A 26,334-nucleotide genomic window follows, 5' to 3' on the forward strand; every position below is an offset into this window, starting at 1 on the left:
TTTGATATGGCTGTGGAGATGCACAGCTGGAGGTTTGGGATGAATTGCATGTTTATTAGGTGGTGTTTCAATTCACCCATTTGTTTTATCGGACTTTTCTCTATGTTGCTCTGTCAGCATCATCGTTTACCGTCTTCATTTCATTGAGTTGACTTTGCTCTGAATGTGTCAGTCGCTCGTCCCAGAATGACTGTGATCATTGAGTGTTCAAGGGGATCTGATGCTCTGAGACTCTCCGGCACAGTCCAGTCCAGTCCAGAGCAGCGTGCTCATGGTGGTGATGTGGAGATTGTGTACAGACTGGGAGGGCTGTGATGATGTCCCCCACTCTCCCCCCAGAGCCCCAGGCTGCGTTTGCCAACAAGGACTCGGTGCAGAAGGAGGTGAGAGCCGCAGCCTCTCAGAAGGCCACCCTGAGCTGTGAGGTGTCCCAGGCCCAGACAGAGGTCAAGTGGTACAAGGACGGCAAGCTGCTGAGCTCCAGCAAGAAGGTGCGCGTGGAGTCGGAGGGGAAGATCAGGCGGCTGGTGGTGGAGAGCGTGGAGAAGAAGGACGCTGGGGAGTATGCCTGCGAGGCCGGCGGAGAGAAGCTGGTCTTTAAGGTCCAGGTGGCAGGTATGGGCTCTGTCTCTACCGTTTGTCCCTTGACACTCTCTACGTTGGCCATCAGTGTTAGAGATTGTGGCTTCTGTGGTGTGTTGAGCAGCTCTTGGTAAATACTGGTGTCTTCTGCACTGCACGGAAGGATTTACTCCCTCTTTACTGACACTTTCCAGTAGGAATTCATGTAGGTTAGGATTACAGATTTGTTTATAGAAATATTAGACCAAAGAGAGCCCTTTCGCACATCTGATGCCCTGTTTCCACTGGCCATGTTTAGGTGCACCTCAGCATGGCCATTTGAGATCAGGCATTTCCACTGTGGCTCAGGTGCACCTCCACCTGTGCCAAAACTAGGTTCAGGAGGCACTGTTTCATACATTGCACCAGCTGAGTCCCAAACTGGTCTAGGGTGACGTACTGTTAAGTCCCCTTATGTAGCCAGACACATTCACTGCATTTTGAAATTGTTACTACAGTAATAGCGGCCGCTATCGATGCGAGAGATGCGGTACAAACATTTCCTCAGAAAGAATATGTGTGTTTACATTGTGAAGATGGTTCAATTTGAGCAGTTATTAATGTATGTTTGGAAAGTGCCACACAGGATCAATTGCTTGGAGCAGTAAGACATTTAAAAGTGTCTGAAAAGATCGTGAAAGTCCTGCTGGAGGAAGGACAGCATCGGGCTGCAATACAGTTTGCCATGACAAAATACATTCACTATTTTGGGTATTAATACACGTAAACATGAAAGACTAGGGTGACCATACATCCTGGATTTATATTAAATGTCCCGATGTCTTGACAAGTCTCTCAAAATCATTTAAATGTCCAATTTCTTAGCTTTCCTTTGTCTAGACTCAAAACGTGCACTTTATTTAATAATGCAATGCAATTTAATTATCCCACAGAGAAATAATCAGGGCAGTATGTCTGTATCATTTGCTCAGTGTAGTGGATCTGGAGGTCATGGATTTAATTGCATGTTTATCAGTTGGTGTTTTGAATGGACTTTTCTGCAAGTTCCTCTGTCAGCATCATCGTTTACCGTCTTCATTTCATTGCGTTGACTTTGCTCTGAATGTGTCAGCCGCTCATCCCAGAATGACTGTGATCATTGAGTGTTCAAAGGGACTTTGATGCTTCAGAGACTCCCTGGTACAGTTCAGTCCAGTCCCATCCCATGTGGAGGTTGTGGCCGGACTGAGAGGGCTGTGATGATGCCCCACACTCTCCCCCCAGAGCCCCAGGCTGCGTTCGCCAACAAGGACTCGGTGCAGAAGGAGGTGAGAGCCGCGGCCTCTCAGAAGGCCACCCTGAGCTGTGAGGTGTCCCAGGCCCAGATGGAGGTCAAGTGGTACAAGGACGGCAAGCTGCTGAGCTCCAGCAAGAAGGTGTGCGTGGAGTCGGAGGGGAAGACCAGGCGGCTGGTGGTGGAGAGCGTGGAGAAGAAGGACGCTGGGGAGTATGCCTGCGAGGCCGGCGGAGAGAAGCTGGTCTTTAAGGTCCAGGTGGCAGGTATGTGCTCCTATCTCCTGTTTGTCCCTCGCCACTCTCTACGTTGGCCATCAGTGTTGGAGATCATGGCTTTTACTCTACTGAAGGATTTACTCCCTCTTTACTGACACTTTCCAGTAGGAATTCATGTAGGCTAGGATTACAGATTTGTTTATAGGAATATTAGACAAGAGAAAGCTTTTTAGCACATGTATGATACCGGTTATTAGTTATTCTTATATTGCCTCACATCTGTCTAATTTATAGGACTAATAATATTGCCCCATTTCAAGTTCTGCTTCTTAATTTCTATTCTTTTGTTAAATTACGTGTCACTCTGTTGTGACTTTGTGGTGTGGTCAAAATATATACAGCATTCTGTAAGCTATTTGTGAAAAAAAGTGGTTTGCTTTCTCTAAATGGCTTGTCTTGAGTTGAGTTTTACTGTAAATGCATCCATTGCTGTATGTCTTTATCATTTGCTCAGTGTAGTGGATGAGGTTTTTGTCTAACTCTCAAGCAACTGGTATACAACATAGTTGGTTATTGTTTTGATCAGTTTGATATGGCTGTGGAGATGCACAGCTGGAGGTTTGGGATGAATTGCATGTTTATTAGGTGGTGTTTCAATTCACCCATTTGTTTTATCGGACTTTTCTCTATGTTGCTCTGTCAGCATCATCGTTTACCGTCTTCATTTCATTGCGTTGACTTTGCTCTGGATGTGTCAGTCGCTCGTCCCAGAATGACTGTGATCATTGAGTGTTCAAGGGGATCTGATGCTCTGAGACTCCCCGGCACAGTCCAATCCAGTCCAGAGCAGCGTGCTCATGGTGGTGATGTGGAGATTGTGTACAGACTGGGAGGGCTGTGATGATGTCCCCCACTCTCCCCCCAGAGCCCCAGGCTGCGTTTGCCAACAAGGACTCGGTGCAGAAGGAGGTGAGAGCCGCGGCCTCTCAGAAGGCCACCCTGAGCTGTGAGGTGTCCCAGGCCCAGATGGAGGTCAAGTGGTACAAGGACGGCAAGCTGCTGAGCTCCAGCAAGAAGGTGCGCGTGGAGTCGGAGGGGAAGACCAGGCGGCTGGTGGTGGAGAGCGTGGAGAAGAAGGACGCTGGGGAGTATGCCTGCGAGGCCGGCGGAGAGAAGCTGGTCTTTAAGGTCCAGGTGGCAGGTATGTGCTCCTATCTCCTGTTTGTCCCTCGCCACTCTCTACGTTGGCCATCAGTGTTGGAGATCTTGGCTTTTACTCTACTGAAGGATTTACTCCCTCTTTACTGACACTTTCCAGTAGGAATTCATGTAGGCTAGGATTACAGATTTGTTTATAGGAATATTAGACAAGAGAAAGCTTTTTAGCACATGTATGATACCGGTTATTAGTTATTCTTATATTGCCTCACATCTGTCTAATTTATAGGACTAATAATATTGCCCCATTTCAAGTTCTGCTTCTTAATTTCTATTCTTTTGTTAAATTACGTGTCACTCTGTTGTGACTTTGTGGTGTGGTCAAAATATATACAGCATTCTGTAAGCTATTTGTGAAAAAAAGTGGTTTGCTTTCTCTAAATGGCTTGTCTTGAGTTGAGTTTTACTGTAAATGCATCCATTGCTGTATGTCTTTATCATTTGCTCAGTGTAGTGGATGAGGTTTTTGTCTAACTCTCAAGCAACTGGTATACAACATAGTTGGTTATTGTTTTGATCAGTTTGATATGGCTGTGGAGATGCACAGCTGGAGGTTTGGGATGAATTGCATGTTTATTAGGTGGTGTTTCAATTCACCCATTTGTTTTATCGGACTTTTCTCTATGTTGCTCTGTCAGCATCATCGTTTACCGTCTTCATTTCATTGCGTTGACTTTGCTCTGGATGTGTCAGTCGCTCGTCCCAGAATGACTGTGATCATTGAGTGTTCAAGGGGATCTGATGCTCTGAGACTCCCCGGCACAGTCCAATCCAGTCCAGAGCAGCGTGCTCATGGTGGTGATGTGGAGATTGTGTACAGACTGGGAGGGCTGTGATGATGTCCCCCACTCTCCCCCCAGAGCCCCAGGCTGCGTTTGCCAACAAGGACTCGGTGCAGAAGGAGGTGAGAGCCGCGGCCTCTCAGAAGGCCACCCTGAGCTGTGAGGTGTCCCAGGCCCAGACAGAGGTCAAGTGGTACAAGGACGGCAAGCTGCTGAGCTCCAGCAAGAAGGTGCGCGTGGAGTCGGAGGGGAAGACCAGGCGGCTGGTGGTGGAGAGCGTGGAGAAGAAGGACGCTGGGGAGTATGCCTGCGAGGCCGGTGGAGAGAAGCTGGTCTTTAAGGTCCAGGTGGCAGGTATGGGCTCTGTCTCTACCGTTTGTCCCTTGACACTCTCTACGTTGGCCATCAGTGTTAGAGATCGTGGCTTCTGTGGTGTGTTGAGCAGCTCTTGGTAAATACTGGTGTCTTCTGCACTGCACGGAAGGACTTACTCCCTCTTTACTGACACTTTCCAGTAGGAATTCATGTAGGTTAGGATTACAGATTTGTTTATAGGACTATTAGACCAAAGAGAGCCCTTTCGCACATCTGATGCCCTGTTTCCACTGGCCATGTTTAGGTGCACCTCAGCATGGCCATTTGAGATCAGGCATTTCCACTGTGGCTCAGGTGCACCTCCACCTGTGCCAAAACTAGGTTCAGGAGGCACTGTTTCATACATTGCACCAGCTGAGTCCCAAACTGGTCTAGGGTGACGTACTGTTAAGTCCCCTTATGTAGCCAGACACATTCACTGCATTTTGAAATTGTTACTACAGTAATAGCGGCCGCTATCGATGCGAGAGATGCGGTACAAACATTTCCTCAGAAAGAATATGTGTGTTTACATTGTGAAGATGGTTCAATTTGAGCAGTTATTAATGTATGTTTGGAAAGTGCCACACAGGATCAATTGCTTGGAGCAGTAAGACATTTAAAAGTGTCTGAAAAGATCGTGAAAGTCCTGCTGGAGGAAGGACAGCATCGGGCTGCAATACAGTTTGCCGTGACAAAATACATTCACTATTTTGGGTATTAATACACGTAAACATGAAAGACTAGGGTGACCATACATCCTGGATTTATATTAAATGTCCCGATGTCTTGACAAGTCTCTCAAAATCATTTAAATGTCCAATTTCTTAGCTTTCCTTTGTCTAGACTCAAAACGTGCACTTTATTTAATAATGCAATGCAATTTAATTATCCCACAGAGAAATAATCAGGGCAGTATGTCTGTATCATTTGCTCAGTGTAGTGGATCTGGAGGTCATGGATTTAATTGCATGTTTATCAGTTGGTGTTTTGAATGGACTTTTCTGCAAGTTCCTCTGTCAGCATCATCGTTTACCGTCTTCATTTCATTGCGTTGACTTTGCTCTGAATGTGTCAGTCGCTCATCCCAGAATGACTGTGATCATTGAGTGTTCAAAGGGACTTTGATGCTTCAGAGACTCCCTGGTACAGTTCAGTCCAGTCCCATCCCATGTGGAGGTTGTGGCCGGACTGAGAGGGCTGTGATGATGCCCCACACTCTCCCCCCAGAGCCCCAGGCTGCGTTCGCCTACAAGGACTCGGTGCAGAAGGAGGTGAGAGCCACGGCCTCTCAGAAGGCCACCCTGAGCTGTGAGGTGTCCCAGGCCCAGACGGAGGTCAAGTGGTACAAGGACGGCAAGCTGCTGAGCTCCAGCAAGAAGGTGCGCGTGGAGTCGGAGGGGAAGAACAGGCGGCTGGTGGTGGAGAGCGTGGAGAAGAAAGACGCTGGGGAGTATGCCTGCGAGGCCGGCGGAGAGAAGCTGGTCTTTAAGGTCCAGGTGGCAGGTATGTGCTCCTATCTCCTGTTTGTCCCTCGCCACTCTCTACGTTGGCCATCAGTGTTGGAGATCTTGGCTTTTACTCTACTGAAGGATTTACTCCCTCTTTACTGACACTTTCCAGTAGGAATTCATGTAGGCTAGGATTACAGATTTGTTTATAGGAATATTAGACAAGAGAAAGCTTTTTAGCACATGTATGATACCGGTTATTAGTTATTCTTATATTGCCTCACATCTGTCTAATTTATAGGACTAATAATATTGCCCCATTTCAAGTTCTGCTTCTTAATTTCTATTCTTTTGTTAAATTACGTGTCACTCTGTTGTGGCTTTGTGGTGTGGTCAAAATATATACAGCGTTCTGTAAGCTATTTGTGAAAAAAAGTGGTTTGCTTTCTCTAAATGGCTTGTCTTGAGTTGAGTTTTACTGTAAATGCATCCATTGCTGTATGTCTTTATCATTTGCTCAGTGTAGTGGATGAGGTTTTTGTCTAACTCTCAAGCAACTGGTATACAACATAGTTGGTTATTGTTTTGATCAGTTTGATATGGCTGTGGAGATGCACAGCTGGAGGTTTGGGATGAATTGCATGTTTATTAGGTGGTGTTTCAATTCACCCATTTGTTTTATCGGACTTTTCTCTATGTTGCTCTGTCAGCATCATCGTTTACCGTCTTCATTTCATTGCGTTGACTTTGCTCTGGATGTGTCAGTCGCTCGTCCCAGAATGACTGTGATCATTGAGTGTTCAAGGGGATCTGATGCTCTGAGACTCCCCGGCACAGTCCAATCCAGTCCAGAGCAGCGTGCTCATGGTGGTGATGTGGAGATTGTGTACAGACTGGGAGGGCTGTGATGATGTCCCCCACTCTCCCCCCAGAGCCCCAGGCTGCGTTTGCCAACAAGGACTCGGTGCAGAAGGAGGTGAGAGCCGCGGCCTCTCAGAAGGCCACCCTGAGCTGTGAGGTGTCCCAGGCCCAGATGGAGGTCAAGTGGTACAAGGACGGCAAGCTGCTGAGCTCCAGCAAGAAGGTGCGCGTGGAGTCGGAGGGGAAGACCAGGCGGCTGGTGGTGGAGAGCGTGGAGAAGAAGGACGCTGGGGAGTATGCCTGCGAGGCCGGTGGAGAGAAGCTGGTCTTTAAGGTCCAGGTGGCAGGTATGGGCTCTGTCTCTACCGTTTGTCCCTTGACACTCTCTACGTTGGCCATCAGTGTTAGAGATCGTGGCTTCTGTGGTGTGTTGAGCAGCTCTTGGTAAATACTGGTGTCTTCTGCACTGCACGGAAGGACTTACTCCCTCTTTACTGACACTTTCCAGTAGGAATTCATGTAGGTTAGGATTACAGATTTGTTTATAGGACTATTAGACCAAAGAGAGCCCTTTCGCACATCTGATGCCCTGTTTCCACTGGCCATGTTTAGGTGCACCTCAGCATGGCCATTTGAGATCAGGCATTTCCACTGTGGCTCAGGTGCACCTCCACCTGTGCCAAAACTAGGTTCAGGAGGCACTGTTTCATACATTGCACCAGCTGAGTCCCAAACTGGTCTAGGGTGACGTACTGTTAAGTCCCCTTATGTAGCCAGACACATTCACTGCATTTTGAAATTGTTACTACAGTAATAGCGGCCGCTATCGATGCGAGAGATGCGGTACAAACATTTCCTCAGAAAGAATATGTGTGTTTACATTGTGAAGATGGTTCAATTTGAGCAGTTATTAATGTATGTTTGGAAAGTGCCACACAGGATCAATTGCTTGGAGCAGTAAGACATTTAAAAGTGTCTGAAAAGATCGTGAAAGTCCTGCTGGAGGAAGGACAGCATCGGGCTGCAATACAGTTTGCCGTGACAAAATACATTCACTATTTTGGGTATTAATACACGTAAACATGAAAGACTAGGGTGACCATACATCCTGGATTTATATTAAATGTCCCGATGTCTTGACAAGTCTCTCAAAATCATTTAAATGTCCAATTTCTTAGCTTTCCTTTGTCTAGACTCAAAACGTGCACTTTATTTAATAATGCAATGCAATTTAATTATCCCACAGAGAAATAATCAGGGCAGTATGTCTGTATCATTTGCTCAGTGTAGTGGATCTGGAGGTCATGGATTTAATTGCATGTTTATCAGTTGGTGTTTTGAATGGACTTTTCTGCAAGTTCCTCTGTCAGCATCATCGTTTACCGTCTTCATTTCATTGCGTTGACTTTGCTCTGAATGTGTCAGTCGCTCATCCCAGAATGACTGTGATCATTGAGTGTTCAAAGGGACTTTGATGCTTCAGAGACTCCCTGGTACAGTTCAGTCCAGTCCCATCCCATGTGGAGGTTGTGGCCGGACTGAGAGGGCTGTGATGATGCCCCACACTCTCCCCCCAGAGCCCCAGGCTGCGTTCGCCAACAAGGACTCGGTGCAGAAGGAGGTGAGAGCCACGGCCTCTCAGAAGGCCACCCTGAGCTGTGAGGTGTCCCAGGCCCAGACGGAGGTCAAGTGGTACAAGGACGGCAAGCTGCTGAGCTCCAGCAAGAAGGTGCGCGTGGAGTCGGAGGGGAAGAACAGGCGGCTGGTGGTGGAGAGCGTGGAGAAGAAGGACGCTGGGGAGTATGCCTGCGAGGCCGGCGGAGAGAAGCTGGTCTTTAAGGTCCAGGTGGCAGGTATGTGCTCCTATCTCCTGTTTGTCCCTCGCCACTCTCTACGTTGGCCATCAGTGTTGGAGATCGTGGCTTTTGTGGTGTGTTGAACTCCTCTTGGTAAATTATTGGCTGCTGAATGATTTATCCCATGTTTCACTACACTGTCTGTCATGTAGATTTAATTTTTTTTTTTTTTTAGAGAAATAGTAATAGAATAGATACAGACATTCATCAATATAGGATGACCGTACCCCAGCATTTGAAGATTTATATCCCCTCTGTGTTATGTTTTTAGGAATGATGAGAACTCCCTGGTTTTCATGTCTGCTTCTTGTTTCTTTGTCCTGGTAATTTTACAGTTCAGTGTGTTTTAGCCAGTGTGGTGTGGTCAATTTTACACATATGCAGTGAGTGAAAAAAGTATTTGATCCCCTGCTGATTTTGTATGTTTGCCCACTGACAAAGAAATGATCAGTCTATAATTTTAATGGTAGGTGTATTTTAACAGTGAGAGACAGAATAACAACAAAAAAATCCAGTAAAACGCATTTCAAAAAAGTTATAAATTGATTTGCATGTTAATGAGTGAAATAAGTATTTGACCCCTTCGACTTAGTACTTGGTGGCAAAACCCTTGTTGGCAATCACAGAGGTCAGACGTTTCTTGTAGTTGGCCACCAGGTTTGCTCACATCTCAGGAGGGATTTTGTCCCACTCCTCTTTGCAGATCCTCTCCAAGTCATTAAGGTTTCAAGGCTGACGTTTGGCAACTCGAACCTTCAGCTTCCTCCACAGATTTTCTATGGGATTAAGGTCTGGAGACTGGCTAGGCCACTCCAGGACCTTAATGTGCTTCTTCTTGAGCCACTCCTTTGTTGCCTTGGCTGTGTGTTTTGGGTCATTGTCTTGCTGGATTACCCATCCATGACCCATTTTCAATGCCCTGGCTGAGGGAAGGAGGTTCATGGCCCTGTCCATCTTCCCTTTGATGCGGTGCAGTTGTCCTGTCCCCTTAGCAGAAAAACACCCCCAAAGCATGATGTTTCCAACTCCATGTTTCACGGTGGGGATGGTGTTCTTGGGGTCATTCCTCCTCCTCCAAACACAGCGAGTTGAGTTGATGCCAAAGAGCTCGATTTTGGTCTCATCTGACCACAACACTTTCACCCAGTTCTCCCCTGAATCATTCAGATGTTCATTGGCAAACTTCAGACGGGCCTGTACATGTGCTTTCTTGAGCAGGGGGACCTTGCGGGCGCTGCAGGATTTCAGTCCTTCACGGCATAGTGTGTTACCAATTGTTTTCTTGGTGACTATGGTCCCAGCTGCCTTGAGATCATTAACAAGATCCTCCCGTGTAGTTCTGGGCTGATTCCTCACCGTTCTCATGATCATTGAAACTCCACAAGGTGAGATCTGGCATGGAGCCCCAGACCGAGGGAGACTGACAGTTATTTTGGGTTTCTTCCATTTGCGAATAATTGCACCAACTGCTTGGCGATGGTCTTGTAGCCCATTCCAGCCTTGTGTAGGTCTACACTCTTGTCCCTGACATCCTTGGACAGCTCTTTGGTCTTGGCCATGGTGGAGAGTTTGGAATCTGATTGATTGATTGCTTCTGTGGACAGGTGTCTTTTATACAGGTAATGAGCTGAGATTAGGAGCGCTCCCTTTAAGAGAGTGCTCCTAATCTCAGCTCGTTACCTGTATAAAAGACACCATACTTATTTCACTCATTAACATGCAAATCAATTTATAACTTTTTTGAAATGTGTTTTTCTGGATTTTTTTGTTGTTATTCTGTCTCTCACTGTTAAAATACACCTACCATTAAAATTATAGACTGATCATTTCTTTGTCAGTGGGCAAACGTACAAAATCAAATCAAATCGTTTTTTCCCTCACTGTATATATTGCCTTGTGTAAGCCGTTTGTGATAAGTTGAGGTGTTACTGTAAATGCACCAGTTGTCCCTTGCCACTCTCTATGTTGGGTATCGTCTCCGTGGATCCCACTGAATCCTGTTCTGGTAATTCATTTTGCAGTTCAGTCCTTTATAGAAAAGTCCTGTTTTTTCTGGTTGTTTCCTACAGAACCCGCAGCCAAATTTCAGAGGAAGGCAGCAGTGATGGAGACCGTGACAGTCCAGGAGAGTGAGAGCTTCACCCTGAAGACCGAGCTGACCTCCGAGAGCTCGGCCGTCTGCTGGTTTAGGGATGGTGTGGAAATAAAAGAGGGGAAGAAGTACGAGATGATGAAGGAGGGTCTGTCGCACACCCTGGTGGTGAAATCTTCTGAGGGCAAAGACAGCGGCTCGTACTCCTGCCAGACTGCAGACGACAAGCTGGAGTTCAAAGTTCAGGTTAAAGGTCAGTATAGACTCTCACTGTTTAGGAAAACTTTAAAAAGTGCTGTTAATGTTTACTTGATTTATAAATAATAAACCAATCATACCAATTTAATGCAACATCGACTAGATTAATACTTTGCATGCTTATTAAATATCACTGTATTTGTTCGTCAATAGTTCTGCATCAGACACCCACACTGTGCAAGACGTAAGAGTTAACCTGTATTCGTAGGCAAGTCGAATCACCTGCATGTAACAGACTGAGTTATGATACAGGTAAGAACATCTTCTTTCTTGAAATGTTTGAAGTCTGAAGTTTCCAGAATTTCCTGTGTGTTCTAGAGCCCCCGCTGAGGTTTTCTGTGAAGCTGGAGGGTGCGACGGCCGAGCTGGGAGCGAGTCTGACTCTGACCTGTGAGCTGAGTTGGCCCCGCGGGGACGTGCTCTGGCGCCGCAATGGGAAGGAGATCAAGCCCAGCTCCAGGCTCAGGATTCTGGCGGACGGCACCAAGCGTACCCTCATGGTCACGGGGGTGACAAAGGAGGACGAGGGAGAGTACAGCTGCGAGTCGAAGGATGACAAGACCTCTGCCAAGGTCACCACGAAAGGTCAGGGGTCTATGCACTGCACTTTTCCAGCTCTAGGTTTTTTAATTGCCAACCCAACAAAGTGTAATGACTTTCAACCCATCTTGTCACTGATAATGCAATGCAGTGAGACAGAACAGAGCTTATAAACTTTGCAGATTCCTCATAAAGTAATGAAGCCTCACAAGGAATGGTAAGTGGTACAGGCCTTTCGATATGTTTTTATAGGCCCTACTAATGTAATTGGCATGTCATGAAGTTCCAACACATATGTATCTGATAGCAGAGGCCCTTGCTCGGGGTAACTTCAAGGGTTACAAAGTAGACACAGTTCATCAAAGAGCAAGAAAGCACTATATACAGCTTTAGTAATAAATAGTAAGCTAATAAGACTAATAATGACCAAAGAGCAAGTGCAGAATCCAGTGTGTGATTAGGTGCAGTTAAGGCTGTTGCAAGTTTAGGGGCAGAATATATATCGATTGCTACATCAGAGCAGGAGAGTCAAAACAATCCTAAACACAAGTCGTACAGATACAGATGACTTAGTTATTATTATAGATGGGTTTATCTGGTGTTGAACAGGGCATAGGGAGTTAGGAAACATCTGAGGGAAGGTTCTGATATGAACTCTGGCTGTTGCAGTGCCTCGCGTGGTTAGATTCACCTCCAAGTTGAACAACGTGGCGGCCGTGGAAGGAAAGGACGCCACCTTCAAGTGCAGTGTGACCCCGGTCGATGCCAAGGTGACATGGTCCCGCGACGGAGTACCAATCACTGCCGGTCCAAAGTACAGGATCACGCACGAGGGGACCAACCACATGCTGACTATCACCACCGTGAGCCACCAGGATGCAGGGGAGATCAGTGCTGAGGCTGAGGGGAAAGTCTCCAAAGCCAACCTTCAAGTGCAGGGTGAGGGCTTGGCTCCCTTTCTTACTTTATCTCAGTGTCAGATGTTGGTTTACAGGCCTCAAAACTGCCTTTTCTCAGCACAGAGCAGAGCAGGGAACCTGGGAACATACATAATTTGTTAGTATTAAAAGAGTTACACTAAACATTATTTGAAAGAAGCAAGGTGTGCTATGAGAACATAAGAGCATATCAAAGGTTACAAATCGAGCTCCAGCTCACCTTTCTCATTTGGTTTCTAGATACTTATTAATTCAAGTCTCTCATTCAACCGCTTCTTGAAATCAACCCAAGGAATCCACTTGGATATCCACATATTTCTAACAAACAATCATAGAAGGTTCTTCGCGGATGTGGTTGTGGGGCCTGTTTATCCCCTACTCCTGCTCATGACCATATGTTTTTCTCTCCCTGTGTCTTTGTGCTGATGCTCGTTCACAGAATTGCCGGTGACAATCAAGAAGAAGCTGGAGAACCGCACGGTGCAGGAGCAGGATGAGGTGTCCCTGGAGGTGGAGCTGAGCAAGCCCTCCACCGAGGTGAAGTGGATGAAGAACAGCGTGGTGCTTCAGCCCGGGGACAATGTTGAGATCCAGGCTGACGGCACCCGACAGACCCTCGTCATCAAGAGTGTCACTTTCGCCGACCGCGGATACTACAGTTGCGAGACCCTGGACGACAAGACACAGGCCAAGCTCACTGTGGAAAGTAAGAGCGCATCTTCTTTGCTCACTGTGCAGACTTCTGTCACAGCTGTAGGGCCAATTTCATTTTCATATTGTGGGCATTAGTCTACTAGGGTAAGGATCCACATCGCTTGTTTGCCTTTTTTTTCTGTTGTTTCTCTATCCTTCTCTCCTCCTCCGCTGCAGTGAGGAAGATCACGCTGGTGCAAGGCCTGAAGGAGGTCAAAGTGCAGGAGAAGGAGACCGTCACCTTCGAGGTGGAGCTCAACCTGCCGGATGTGGAGGGCTTCTGGACCAGAGATGGGATTCGGCTCAAACCTGGGGCCAACACGCGCATTACCGTGCTGGGCAAGAAACACGCCCTCACTCTGTCCAACCTCAAGATTGAGGACACGGGGATGATCTCCTTCCAGGCCGAAGGGGTGCACACCTCTGGCAGACTCACTGTCACAGGTATCGTCATCCTCCTGAAGTCAAGATCAGCATCGCCACAGTGGTCGATGCAGATGCGAGATCAGTGATGATTACTTTTTGCGTCCTTGTAGGCATTGAAGAACACACAAACAATGGAACATACAAACCTACAAACATACAAAAAGGTCGAGCATACACTAAATGGCAGGTGTGACATGGAGTAACCACAAAAAAATTGCAAATATTATGTTCGTTCTTCTTGTTTGAGTGGTTGGTAGGTTGTATAATTGTCATTCTGCCTATGGTTCAATAGCATAGTTGGGATGTGCATTTCTAGGCTTCCTTCTCACTTTAACAACACAGAAACCACTTCAAACTGTCCACGTTTTATTCATTCGTTTGCCTTTTCCTCCCCAAGGTTGGGGGTCTAGGTGTTCATTGTGCATGGGATGCTATCTGTTTATTTAGACCTGTGACTGGGTGCTGAGAATATGGCCCATGCCTTTGCTGTGTCCACAGAGCCTGCAGTGACGTTCACTAAAGCCCTGGAGGACATCAGCGTTCCCGAGAAGGAGAAGGTGACCTTGGAGTGTGAGCTCTCCAAAGTTATCGCAGATGTCAAGTGGTTCAAGGTAGCTGGATGCATCTGATTATAAGTTACACTGAAATGACCCATGATTCATAGTTTCTGTCCAGCTTGTTTTGCTAAAGAAGTAATGGGATTGAATAGCAAACTGGGATTTCCCAAGACGGTCAAAACACATTAATTTTTATTAATGTTATAATAGCTATAGTAACTGGGCCTTGACTGTTACAATGTAAACAAGCTTCTAAGTGGGATAGAGATCTCCTGCTGCCTTTGATTCTATAAAGTCCATATCTGTACTCACTTAGGTTCTGTTCTCTTTCTTCATATAGTCTGTGCTATATGACTGTGCGTGTATGTATCATATTTTCAAACCATATTGTGGGAGGTGATCAATAAGGATCAGTATGCTAACACAGTAATAATGGGACAAGCAAACTGGGTCTTGGTGTCTTGTGTTCTTTCCATTTGATTTGTAGTGCAGAGTTTACAGTTTGCTTGTAGCACATTTCATTCCACTCGGGTGACCTAACTCAGGTGACTTTTGTGCAAGTGGCTGCTCTTGTTGTCCATCTGAAGATCGCTCCTGATTTCTTGCCATGTCTCTACAGGATGGTGCTGAGCTGAAACCCAGCAAGAAGATGGGGATTATCTCCCAGGGCCGCAAGAGAAGCCTGCTGATTCACAAGTGTGCTTATGAGGACCAGGGCGTCTATGTGTGTGATGTGATTGATGACAAGACTTCAGCTAAGCTCACTGTACACGGTATGGGACAGAGCTGTATGAGACATCTGTTTGTATGCATATATTCCCACATAAGCTGTCTGTATAGATGTTATCATTTTGTCTTTTTATAGAATTTGGGGTCTGATTGTGCCAAGATATTAAGTCTAGGAGGTCAGAGGGCTAGTGATCATTATTGTGGTTTGGCTTTGCTCAGTGGTGACGTTAAAGGACACTGGCCTACCAGCCTTCAGTGAAGTCATGTTAACTTTGACCTGAAACAATCAATAATGAAAATGAAAAATACCTTTCTCTTCTTCGTTTCCCAAGTCACACACAGCAGCGATTACCTCCCTGTGTGTTTTATTGGCAATTGAGCACAGCACTTCCCCTGCTGACACTATGGCCTTCCTCCTCAGCCCGAGATATTCAGATCCTGAAGCCGCTGGAGGACGTGGAGGTGGTGGAGAAGGAGAGCGTGGCCTTTGTGTGTGAAATCTCCCACGACGAGGTGGAGACGCAGTGGTACAGGAACAATGCCAAACTGAAGCCCGGAGACAACATCAAGATGAGACAGGAGGGTGAGTTTTCCTTAGGGGGCTCGGGAGCTGAACTGGTAACCCTGAACTGATTGGGGATTGTATTGTATTATGAAAAAGCAACGGAGAAAGCATGGTGGGACTGAATGAATGAGCTGCATCTTCAGAAAATTGATTCGCATAAAAAAGGGGTATCTGATTAGGAAATCTTAGGATGAAGATACACTTTCACTGTAAGACAATAGGCTTTTGTTTTGTAAACTTCATAGTGATTGGCTTTCAGTTGGTTATTTGTATTTCTGAAGCTCTTTTGATGTCTTCTTCTAAAGGTTTAAGCACAAGGGCCGTACAGAGTATCTGAACTGCTATTGCTGCTCCTTTTCTGCATAACAGGGAGAACGTACGTGCTGCTGTTCAAGTCTGTGAAGCCAGAGGATGCAGCTGAGATCAAGTTCACTGCAGAGAAAACCTCATCCACAGCAAAGCTGAAGGTCAAAGGTAATGGAGAACAGCTGCGGCTTTCAGCTTAGTCTTAATTCGCCTCATTTGAGGGGGTTAAAAGGAAAATGATAGTAGAAACAGGAAACAGTGTGACTTTTACGAGTCTTGTTCGCCTAATGACGACACGATGTCATTGTAGTTAAGGTCAATTACCCAGGCTTTTATTCTCTTCATCTACATGACAATTCCAACTGTCTGCACAAGCGCCTGTTTCATGCTGTGTCTGTTATGCGTTGTGCCCCCAGGGAAGTGGACTCGGGCAAGAGATGTTTTCATGTGTCCCCCCTTTCCTTTCTGGTCGCTTCTCCAATCCTAATGCTTTGCCTGTTGTTGCCGCTTCAGAGCTGCCAGTCAAAATCGTGAAGCCACTCAGGGACAAGATTGCCATGGAGAAGCACCGGGGCATTCTGGAGTGCAGGGTGTCCCGGCCCAATGCCGAGGTCCGGTGGTACAAGAACGGCAAGGAGATCAAGGCCAGTAAGAAGTACGAGATCGTCAACGAGGATGTGTACAGGAAGCTCATCATCAATGACGTTGAGCCCAAAGACGAAGCCACCTACACCTGCGACGCTACAGAGGACAAGACGTCCTGCCAGATGCTGGTGGAAGGTAAACGACACTGATTCTGTGCTGCGGAAAACTTCCCCCGTCAAGCTAGACTTCTTTCTCTCTTCTGTATTTTAGTTTTTGCTTGTAGTGGAAGATCTCAGGGTATAGAACAGATTAATGGATGGTAAAGGTATTCCTCAGGATGCTCAAAGAAGCATTAAAGAAAATAAGAATAGAGGCAAGCAAATGTGCATGTAACAGAGCTGTTACAATGATGTCACTCCTCTAGGCCAGGAACACTGTTCACACCCTCCATGTTGTATTTTGGGGTAGTTGGATTTGTTGCTAATTTGGTACTGAGTGAATCAGGTGCTTGAAGGTGTGCCAGAGCTGTATTTCTAGGCAGAGTCTGACCAGCACATGTAACTCGTGCTCTTAATGTGAGTGCAGACTTCAAGCCCAGTCCATCGGGACTGTACTAATGCCACTGTCCTGACTCCGCTGCCTTGTTTAAGAGCAAGCCATCAACATTGTTCGGGAGCTGAGCTCGGTAGAGGTGACGGAGCCGGAGGCGGCGCGCTTTGAGGTGGAGATCAGCATTGCAGAGATTAAGCCGCCGAAGTGGACGCTGTGCGGGGAGCTTCTGCATGGCAGCCGTGATGTGGAGATCGAGCACGACGGCACTGTGCACCGCCTCATCCTCCGGAAGACCAAGTCCGACATGACTGGCCTGATCCAGTTCACCGCCGGCAAGGGCAAATCCACCGCTCAGCTCACTGTGAAAGGTAAAGGCTCGCTGGACCCTGGCAATGCATGGCTGACTTTGTCATGTCTAGTGATCCCAGATCTTTGGGGGCTTTGAGGAAGTGTGCCTGGCACTGTTTGTGACTATGTGGTAGAGGGGACACCAATCACTGCAACCCCAGCGTCATCCTAGCTTCCATAGCTTGCACCCATCAATTGATGTATGCGTTGTAACCTTTGTAGTTCTAGTCCTAGTCTAGTTCTAGTCTAATAATGCTCTTATATCTCTCATTGCAAAGACCTGTACATTGTCTCTGGTGTGAAAGTTGGTATGCATACAAACAAGCCTGGTTTGGCAACTTGATGTTCCCTGAGGTGGGCATAATACAACATCACAGCCTCCTTCATTTCCCCTCAGAGCCTCCAGTATCGATCCTCCAGCCAATCAAGGACACTGATGCGAAGGAGAAGGGCTCTGCCACCCTGATCTGTGAGTTCTCCCCTCCTCCCAAGAGGGTACACTGGTACAAGGACCAAACCCTCCTGGAGTCCTCCAGCAAGTACCAGATGAAACAGAACAGGGGCTATGTGGAGCTGGCAATCCAGAACCTGAAGCCAGATGACTCTGCAGTGTACCGGTGCAGGGCAGGCGATGCAGAGAGCACAGGCAAACTCACTGTGGAAGGTCCGTCTCTCAAAGGCATTTTCTTCCTGGTTTTTCATGCTTTAAGTTTGATGGTTGTGAATTGTAAGAATATAGCAGACTTTAAAATGACAAGATTAGGCAAGCTCTGTGTTGATTAAATTAAGTGTGAGCAGCATGCCATTTATCTATTTTTCCTACTCGTATGTTTATTGGCTGCAGTGAGACTTCAATGTGCAGAAAGTCTGGAGCAGGGTTTGCTCTGAATGCAGAAAGCTTAGAAAACCTGCCTTGTTAGTCTGCGGTCTGTGGACTGAGCTGTTCACCTCGTTCTTCCTGTAGCCCGTAAGGTGGAGATCACCCAGCACCTGGAGGGGGTGGAGGTGGAGGAGGATGGCAATGCCTCCTTCTGCTGCGAGGTGTCCCACGAGGACGAGGAGGTCCTCTGGTTCCTCAATGACACCCCGCTGTGCTCCAACGATGTCAATGAGGTCAAGAAGATCGGGAACAGACACACCCTCACCCTGAAGCGGCTGTCTCCCGAGGACGCGGGGACTGTGAAGGTCAAGGTTGGGGAGCTCAGCGAGTCAGTTCCCCTTCAGATCAATGGTAAGTGATTTGACCTCAGGGTCAAATCCTCCTGTAAATGCATAGCGAAGTATCACTGGGTTGTCAAAGGATGACAAATGACAGGACAAACTAAATTCAAAGTGTCACAGTATTTCAATTTGACCATTTTCTTATAGACTTTTAAGAAACATAAGACAGTGTCCAATTGAGAGGAGGCCATTCGCCCCATCATGCTCGTTTGGTGTCCATTAATAACTAAGTGATCAAAGGATCCTATCCAGTCTGTTTTAAATGTTCCCAAATTGTCTCTTCAGCCACATCGCTGGGGAGTTTGTTCAGATTGTGACGCCTCTCTGTGTAAAGAAGTGTCTCCTGTTTTCTGTCTTGAATGCCTTGAAGCCCAATTTCCATTTGTGTCCCCGGGTGTGTGTGTCCCTACTGATCTGGAAAAGCTTTTGGTACAATTACAGTTGTGAATCCTGAGTGACACAATCAGGAGAGTATTCTGTTATAAGTGTGAAGAAGGAGTTAAAAGGGTGAAAACAATTGTATTTCAGGACCACAGAGAGAACCATTCCATTATTGACTTTGATAAATTGTCACTACCATGTAAAATAAATCCATTGTCATATTTTGAAGTGGTTTAGATTCAAATTATCTGTTGTCTTATCATTTTGCAGTTTGAAACTCTGTGACATTAAAAGCAAGTCAAGTTATAATGTTGCCTAATGTCTAATGTCATTTTTTAGCCCACTTATTATTGTACTTTTTTCCCCTTATCAATTACAAGTCATCTCTCTCATACCCCAGCTGATCAACACCAGCAGGCTTGCTGCCTCGGTGTGTACTGACCCGAGCTCGTGCTTTCTCTTGGTTTCTCCAGAGAAGGTTGCTGTGTTTCTGAAGTCCCTGGATGACGTGGTGGGAGAGGAGCGAGGAATGATCACTCTGGAATGTGAGGCCTCTAAACCCAAAGTCCAACCAGTCTGGAAAAAAGACGGGGTTGTCCTGGCAGCCAGTGACAAGTATGAGCTGTTGCATGCTGGGAAATCGCTGGGCCTCATTGTCCATGACCTGACCAAGGACGATGCTGGACTGTACAGTTGTGACATCGGCACGGACACCGCTAGGTCCAAGCTCACCGTCCAAGGTGAGAACTACACTTTATTCATATCCACCAGCTGAGTAGCAATCTATTGACAGATCTGACAATTAATTGTGCTTGAGCAGACACATTACAGATAATATAACAATGTTCCTTTTAAATCAGCTTGTGTTATTGTGGTGCTGGTATATCATAGCGTTTGGCCTGAGGTGATTGTATTACCATGTAGATACTTCCCTCTAAGCTGGAGTTCTGATGCATTTGAACCTAAAAAACTGTGTCATTCCTCTTTAGAACAAACATTTCAAGATTTGTAAATTCATTGCCCTCACCAAAGATTAATGAAAGATGGGGCAAACTACTTTGTGAGGCTAATATTTTGAGTGTTAAAGAATAGATAACACTAATATTAGTCATTAATCAGATGCTCCACAGACATGTTTATTCAGTTCATGTTCACATTTGAATAAACATTTGTGGAGAGTAGTGCCTGTTATCTGTTCTTTTACATTGAGTGTAAAAGCATTACCCCTGCATCGTGGGTAAGGCTTTGCAGTGCGTATGCTTTCTTTGTGTAATTCATCGCTTTATAAACCCCCTTGTTCACCGCACCACTCCCCCAACCGCAGACCTGAGCATCGGGATCACCAAGCGCCTGAAGACCACAGAGGCGAAGGAGGGTGAGAGCTGCAACTTCGAATGTATCCTGTCGCATGAGAGCGTGGATGATTGCTCGTGGAGCGTGGGCGGCCAGGCTGTGCAGAACGGAGGCCGCTTTGAGATCTCCAGCAAGGGACGCAAGTACATGCTGACCATCAAGGAGGTGATGGCCACAGACGCCGGAGAGATTGTCTTCACTGCCAGGAACCTCAGCTCCAAGACCACACTGTTTGTCAAAGGTATGTAACCATTCTCTGCTGTCTGCTGTCATGTGACTGTGAGGCAGTGCCGTTTACAGCCCCTTCCACTAATGTTCCCCCAAATTATGTCCAAACCACAATTTGGTTAACAAGAATGTGAATTAATTGTGTTGAAACCATAAAGATGCGATATTAAAATGCTTTTTTTTCAGTGGTTTAGTTTTTTTGTCTGAAAAGATTAATTACTTAAAAGATAACAGATTATAGCCAGGTTGCTAGGATTGGCTGGTTACTCTGATTGTTGTGCAGGAGATAGGCAGTTGAAAAGAGCTGCAGTCTTGGCAGGAGACTGCATTGGCCCAGGTTTCCTTCTTTGCCTTATTGATTATTAATTGGGTTACATTTATTTTCACTCAATCGTTGGGCATCCTGGACCCAATGACACGAGACAAGGATTATGAAGGCCTAACACAAAATAATTACATCTGCTCTGTCCACTATTAGTTAATTGGTTCCTTTTGTTACCTTTGCAGAGAAGGCAGCCATGATTACCAAAGAGCTAGAGAGCCGCAGTGTGCCCCCGGGGCAGGATGCGGTGCTGAGTTGTGAAATTTCGAAGCCTGGGGCCAGTGTCAAGTGGTACAAGGATGGCAAAGCAATTAGGAAGAGCCACAAGTACGAGATAATCCAGGAGGAGAGGCTGATGAAACTAATCGTCCGCAACACCACTGCTAAGGACTCAGGAGAGTACAGCTGTGAGACAGACAGCTCCAAGACCCGGGCTAAACTCGAAGTCAAAGGCAAGTCTTTGACCAAAGATGTACACATAGAATACTTCTGTTTGTTTGTGTGGCATTTGCGTGCAGCTGTATCAGTCATCTTCAGCACCTCCGTCACCTGACTGCAACACTGGACGAGTTCTTCTGGTCAAAAGCCAGGATACCTGTGGCCAGGTGCGTTCCAACTGCAGGGCTGTCGGCACGCTCTACAGTACATTCTCTGTGCTTGTGCATTTCAGAACAAGATAACAACTTTACCAGGGAGCTGCAGGACCTGAAGGCGGAGGAGAAGGGCTCTGTCACCCTGGCGTGCGAGACGATGTTTCCAGCAAGCAGGGTCACTTGGAGGAAGGGCTTGGTGGAGCTGAAAGCAGGCCCAAAGTACGAGATAAAGCAGCAGGGCACCATCCTCTCGCTCACCATCACCGGCCTAGAGAAGAGCGACAGCGACAGCTACTCCTGTGACACAGGCGTCTCTCAGACCAGGGCCACGCTAGCGGTGCAAGGTATGACCTGAGCGTGGGGGAGGTTGGGACTCGCTGGTTCCAATTGGAAGAGGGCCAGTATGCAGGTTGTTGGGTTCAAGAGGCTGTGAATGGTTCAAGATTAAAAAGGAGGGTGGAAAGGCAAGGCTGGCTGTGGATATGAGCTAGTCCATTTTATCTATCAAAATATCTCTCTACAATATTTTTCCTGTTGTCTAGCTGTTGCCTAATGTTTGTAATTATTTTTGCATCAGCATAAAGCTCTTCCAGACATGCTGTGTTCAGAGTATCTAATGTATAATAAGAAATGTGTGAATTAAGTGTTGATAGTCAGGCCGGATTGCAAGTCCTTTAAGCTGTGCCTGACGTAATGTCAACACGTGTCTTCCTGGTACTTCTCATTCTTTATTCTTCTCAGTCTCCTTTTGGTTGGCACGCAGTGTGTGTGAGTCATAATCTAATTCAGGATTTGCTGTAAAGGACCACACACCTCAGTAGGCATCTTATGATTTCTGTCCAAATGCAGGGAATTAGACATTTGGGAGTATTTCAGAAAAGGCTTCTTCCCACAACAGTGAGGGGAAGTTTCACTTTTTAAGATGGGATTCTTCTTCAGAAATATTTTATTTTATTTTCTTGGTTTCCTGACTTGCTCCTTTTCTAGTGGCACTGAAATAATAATTGTTTGTCCCACATTATTCATAATGTGTTTTGTGCGGGATAGTATGATATATGCCGAGTCGTCTTTTCCTTGAAGAACATTTTTTAAAATCTAGACAAACATACTTTTCACTGTTTTGTTGGTGTGGAGTCCCATGAGGGCCTGGATTAGAATTTGTGTTAATCGCTTGTAATGGAAACCTCAGTAATAACTCCTGTGACTCTGAATCCGTGCATTAATTAATTGGGGGGTGAATCCATTAAAGCTTTTTTAGCTTACAGGATGTATTCACTTTGGAAAAAAGATACCAGTATCTGGGTTGCATAGAGGAACTCTTTGTCAATAATGGTGCCTACATTGACCTGTATCCCCTCTTAATCACATTTTTTGGCGAATCTAGAAAAGCGAATTGCTGTCCAATACCGTACAAGTGTGTCAATCCGTCTGTGTCACACCTCAGGTCAGAAAGTCCTTATAACAGAAGACTTGGAAGACGTGGTGTGTTGGGAAGAGGATTCTGCATTTTTTAAGTGTAGGATCTCTCCGGCTGACTATGGCAATGTGCAGTGGTTTCTTGACAAAACCCCTTTGCACACCAATGACCTGAATGAGATCCAGAGCCAGGCGGGGGGGTACCACACCCTCACTGTCAAGAGATTGTCTTTGAAGGGTTCAGGCACCATTGCCTTTGAAGCTGGAGAGAGGAGAGCGTTCGCCTCGCTGAGGGTCAAAGGTAACTACCCACACCCTGAGCTGGTGACCCTAGACTCACGCAAGAGCACAGCTGGGTCTTTTTTCCTTTTTTCACATCAATTGTTTCTATTTTTTTTTTTTTTTCATTTCCCTCCCCATCCCTCATTTGGGAATGCCCTGTCCCACTTTCCACCTTGCAACTTCACCTAATGAGCAATCGAGGAACACAAGCCTCTGAAAGACTAGTACCCCATGGTGTGATTTCACCTCTGGTCCTGAATCTCCATAGTCTTTCCACTTCCTATCATGCCTCATGCCAGTTATGGTGATGTCATCCCTCTCTGAACATAGTAGAGCTTTCAAACCCTCTGTGTCAGGTCAGAGGACTGGCCTTTAGGCATAGCTGGTTTGTCGCTCTGCTAGTGAGGCTGTGAGGACCAGACTGACCTGGCCCTCGGAGGTCTGTCCGAAGTGGCGGTTTGAATCTGGTTGGGGTTCTGGCCACATGCGATGCATAGATATATTGCAACTTTAACGTTAAGTGCCTTTGTAGTAAACAACACATAGCATGTTCACTAGCATGCCATTGTGTGATGTCACCTCAGGCCCTGAATCTTCCCCGTCTTCCCTCCCTCTCTCTGCCTGCCTAGGAAGCAGCTCTCTAGGGACAACAGGCGCAGAGCGTGCTGCATCAGCTACACTGGACTGGGCCTTTGTTAATTCAGTTGCTCCCTGGGACACATAGCTGGAACATGCCTTACAATATGACCATGGTAAAAACACAGTAAAGAGACGGTAAAGCATGGGAAAGTGTGGTTAACTCTGATGCCAACCATACAGTGCCACAGCAAGGCAAAGTGAATGCATGCTATAGCCATGGGAAAAACATGGGAAAATTAGTTTGGTACACTTTAGAAGGGCTCAGCCAGTGACCTGCTGGTCACACAGCCCGGTCAAATACCTAAAAGACCAGGCAGGCAGCTCTTGCCACTTGCAGTGGATTCAAGCACCCAAAAACCAACCTGCTTTGAGAAGTTAGCGGTGCAGGTTATTGTCAAGCTTGAGTGTGTAGTGGGAATATGAAACATGATGGGATTCTGTCTTTCTTCATCACATAAACAACTAACTGGACAAGGCATTGCACGGACATTTGTTTTTGATGCTCAAAACAAATGGACCACTGCTCTTCCTGGATTTCGCTTTCAAGGAACATCCTGGAAAACCTTCTGCCATTCTTCAAGACTTACTGTTGATCATCATAGACTAACTTGTAAAGAAATGTTCTTGGGCTTCTTAGTCCTCCAGCATTTGTTTACTCCAGTCGTGGTCCCTGTCTGTGCCTTTGTTTTACAAACCATTTCTGTTCATCATTACTTGTGTTCTCCGTACACTGTGTCCTGTTGTATCTTACATTATTTTTATTTTATGTTCCCCTCTCTGAATTTCTGTGTTTGTTCACTTGCCATGTTTTGGCAAAATTGTTCTTATAATTTAGAGTATGCTGTTTATTTATTTATGTATTTACTTATTCCCAAAATTGTTAATTATTTTCTTGTAATAGATTTAGAACAATACAGTGGGATTTAGGGCAATGATTGGATTGCACCCCCTGTAAAACTGCAATGATCTAAACCTCTAAAAACTCCCATAGATCAATATTATCACCTTTAATCTGTTTATCTGTGGAACTGGGTTAAGAGGTCTCTTAAGCATGGTAGGCAGCCTAGGCAGATTGTTCTTTTTATTGTGAATTGATGACTTCCTATGTATGGTACACTTTGGAATCGCGCTTGATTACTCTATTTATATATAGGCCTATATATGTATATGTTATGGGTCGTGTGTATGTGTGTGTATGTGTGTGTATGTGTGTATGTATATATCTTAAAATCCACTTCAGTGTTTCATGGATAAAGGAGTTTCTTTGTTTGTTTGCTTGTTAGTTTGTGTGTTTAACATCGCCCTCTTCTGTGATTTTAGAAAGACCTCCCACCATTACAAAAGGCTTGGAGGACTGTGAGGCCCGTGAGGGGGAGGACGTGGTTCTGTTGTGCGAGATCTCCAGAGACTGTCCAGTGCAGTGGCGTAAAGACGGGAACGCTCTGAGCAACTCCCCAAAGTACAGAATGAGCCGCTCAGGCAACGAGGCCAGTCTGACCATCCAGGGAGTGGAGGAGAGAGATGGAGGGGTGTACGAGTGTGAGGCAGGGCCTTCCAGGACCAAGGCCAGGGTCTCTATGAAGGGTAAGGAGGGAATCCTCCCTGCAGCTCCTGGGAATCTCCCTGTCAGACCTCACCATGTCAGTCAAGGGTAGGAAGAGAAAATCTTACAGTCAGAATCGTGGGATTGTCTTCAATTGTTCTGTCCACTGTTCAACCCCTCTGAAGACCAGTAACACAGTGGTTCACTGGTAGCTCTGATCATCTGCTCAACTGTCCTTCTGTTCTCATGAGTTCTTCTGTGTTCCTTGGACTAGCACACATGCCCTCCCTTGTTTCCTCTTCTTTTATTTCCTTTCTTCACCATCTTTATTTAACTGTTGTCTTTTAAACCACCGTCTCTCTCCATGACTTCCTGTTTTCTTACGACTCTGCCAGCATTTCACTCTTGAATGTGTAACAGAGCAGGTGCCGCCCTCTGTCCCTGGTCAGGTTCTGAACTGGGCCCTCTGTGCGTCCACGATTTCTCACTTTGTGCTGTAAAGTGTGCTGTAGCGTGGAGATGTGTGTCTCTGCTGTGTTGCAATCTGGAAATAATAAGAAGCCTCATTAACAATGCTAACTGATATTTGAAGGGCTTATACTTTTTCTACAGCTGTTGTTGCTGGAAACTGTCCGAACCCTCTTAATGCTTATTATAGACACAATTACACCTCCACCCTTAACACCTATAGCTCTAACTGGCCCAATATTGTACTGTATGCCCCCAAGAATGAGATGCACGCATGACAGCCCAGTAATCCTCAGGGGAGGCCTATAGTAGAATACTCAATGGACCAACATTGTTTTTTTTTTATATTTTGAGGATGGTTGCCAAGCTTTTGTGAAGCTGTTCAATGTGAAGCTGAAAGACTGGGCCAAGGATGGTGGACAACATACATATATTATAACCTAGGAATCCATCCATGAAAAGAACAGAGAGAGATTAAGTCCTTGCTGGATCCGTGTGGTGTGGGTTGAGCATCTTGGTTTGCATACTGTCTCTGAGCCCTAGAAATAATCATGTGCGAATTTCGCCGGCCTTCTTCCAAAGAGATCTGTAAGACTAGGAGGTGTTAGTGTCTGACAGCAATGGCTCCTCAGCAGTGGTGCTGGCAAATGAAATGTGAAGCCATAGGAATGAAGGGCCAGATTAATTTTAGTTGTACCTGTACT

The 26,334-nt window shown here is 46.1% G+C and overlaps 1 protein-coding gene across 5 annotated transcripts in view; it reads left to right on the plus strand.

Moving 5' to 3' along the window:
• obscnb (obscurin, cytoskeletal calmodulin and titin-interacting RhoGEF b) overlaps positions 1 to 26,334 on the plus strand; it is a 112,178-nt gene that overhangs the window by 19,301 nt on the left and 66,543 nt on the right. For all 5 annotated transcript variants that reach the window (XM_066716242.1, XM_066716243.1, XM_066716245.1 and 2 more), the window contains exons 12-36: positions 340 to 615; positions 1,846 to 2,121; positions 2,999 to 3,274; positions 4,152 to 4,427; positions 5,658 to 5,933; positions 6,811 to 7,086; positions 8,317 to 8,592; positions 10,665 to 10,940; positions 11,264 to 11,530; positions 12,155 to 12,424; positions 12,863 to 13,129; positions 13,294 to 13,560; positions 14,041 to 14,153; positions 14,719 to 14,872; positions 15,250 to 15,411; positions 15,763 to 15,867; positions 16,213 to 16,479; positions 16,935 to 17,204; positions 17,582 to 17,848; positions 18,149 to 18,415; positions 19,260 to 19,526; positions 20,111 to 20,380; positions 20,875 to 21,141; positions 21,360 to 21,626; positions 24,940 to 25,203. In XM_066716242.1, coding sequence (XP_066572339.1) covers positions 340 to 615; positions 1,846 to 2,121; positions 2,999 to 3,274; positions 4,152 to 4,427; positions 5,658 to 5,933; positions 6,811 to 7,086; positions 8,317 to 8,592; positions 10,665 to 10,940; positions 11,264 to 11,530; positions 12,155 to 12,424; positions 12,863 to 13,129; positions 13,294 to 13,560; positions 14,041 to 14,153; positions 14,719 to 14,872; positions 15,250 to 15,411; positions 15,763 to 15,867; positions 16,213 to 16,479; positions 16,935 to 17,204; positions 17,582 to 17,848; positions 18,149 to 18,415; positions 19,260 to 19,526; positions 20,111 to 20,380; positions 20,875 to 21,141; positions 21,360 to 21,626; positions 24,940 to 25,203 — 6,219 coding nt within the window. The remainder of the gene's footprint in view (positions 1 to 339; positions 616 to 1,845; positions 2,122 to 2,998; positions 3,275 to 4,151; positions 4,428 to 5,657; positions 5,934 to 6,810; positions 7,087 to 8,316; positions 8,593 to 10,664; positions 10,941 to 11,263; positions 11,531 to 12,154; positions 12,425 to 12,862; positions 13,130 to 13,293; positions 13,561 to 14,040; positions 14,154 to 14,718; positions 14,873 to 15,249; positions 15,412 to 15,762; positions 15,868 to 16,212; positions 16,480 to 16,934; positions 17,205 to 17,581; positions 17,849 to 18,148; positions 18,416 to 19,259; positions 19,527 to 20,110; positions 20,381 to 20,874; positions 21,142 to 21,359; positions 21,627 to 24,939; positions 25,204 to 26,334) is intronic.

The sequence above is a fragment of the Amia ocellicauda genome, chromosome 2, assembly GCF_036373705.1.
Source record: "Amia ocellicauda isolate fAmiCal2 chromosome 2, fAmiCal2.hap1, whole genome shotgun sequence".
In the NCBI taxonomy this organism is placed as follows: domain Eukaryota; kingdom Metazoa; phylum Chordata; class Actinopteri; order Amiiformes; family Amiidae; genus Amia; species Amia ocellicauda.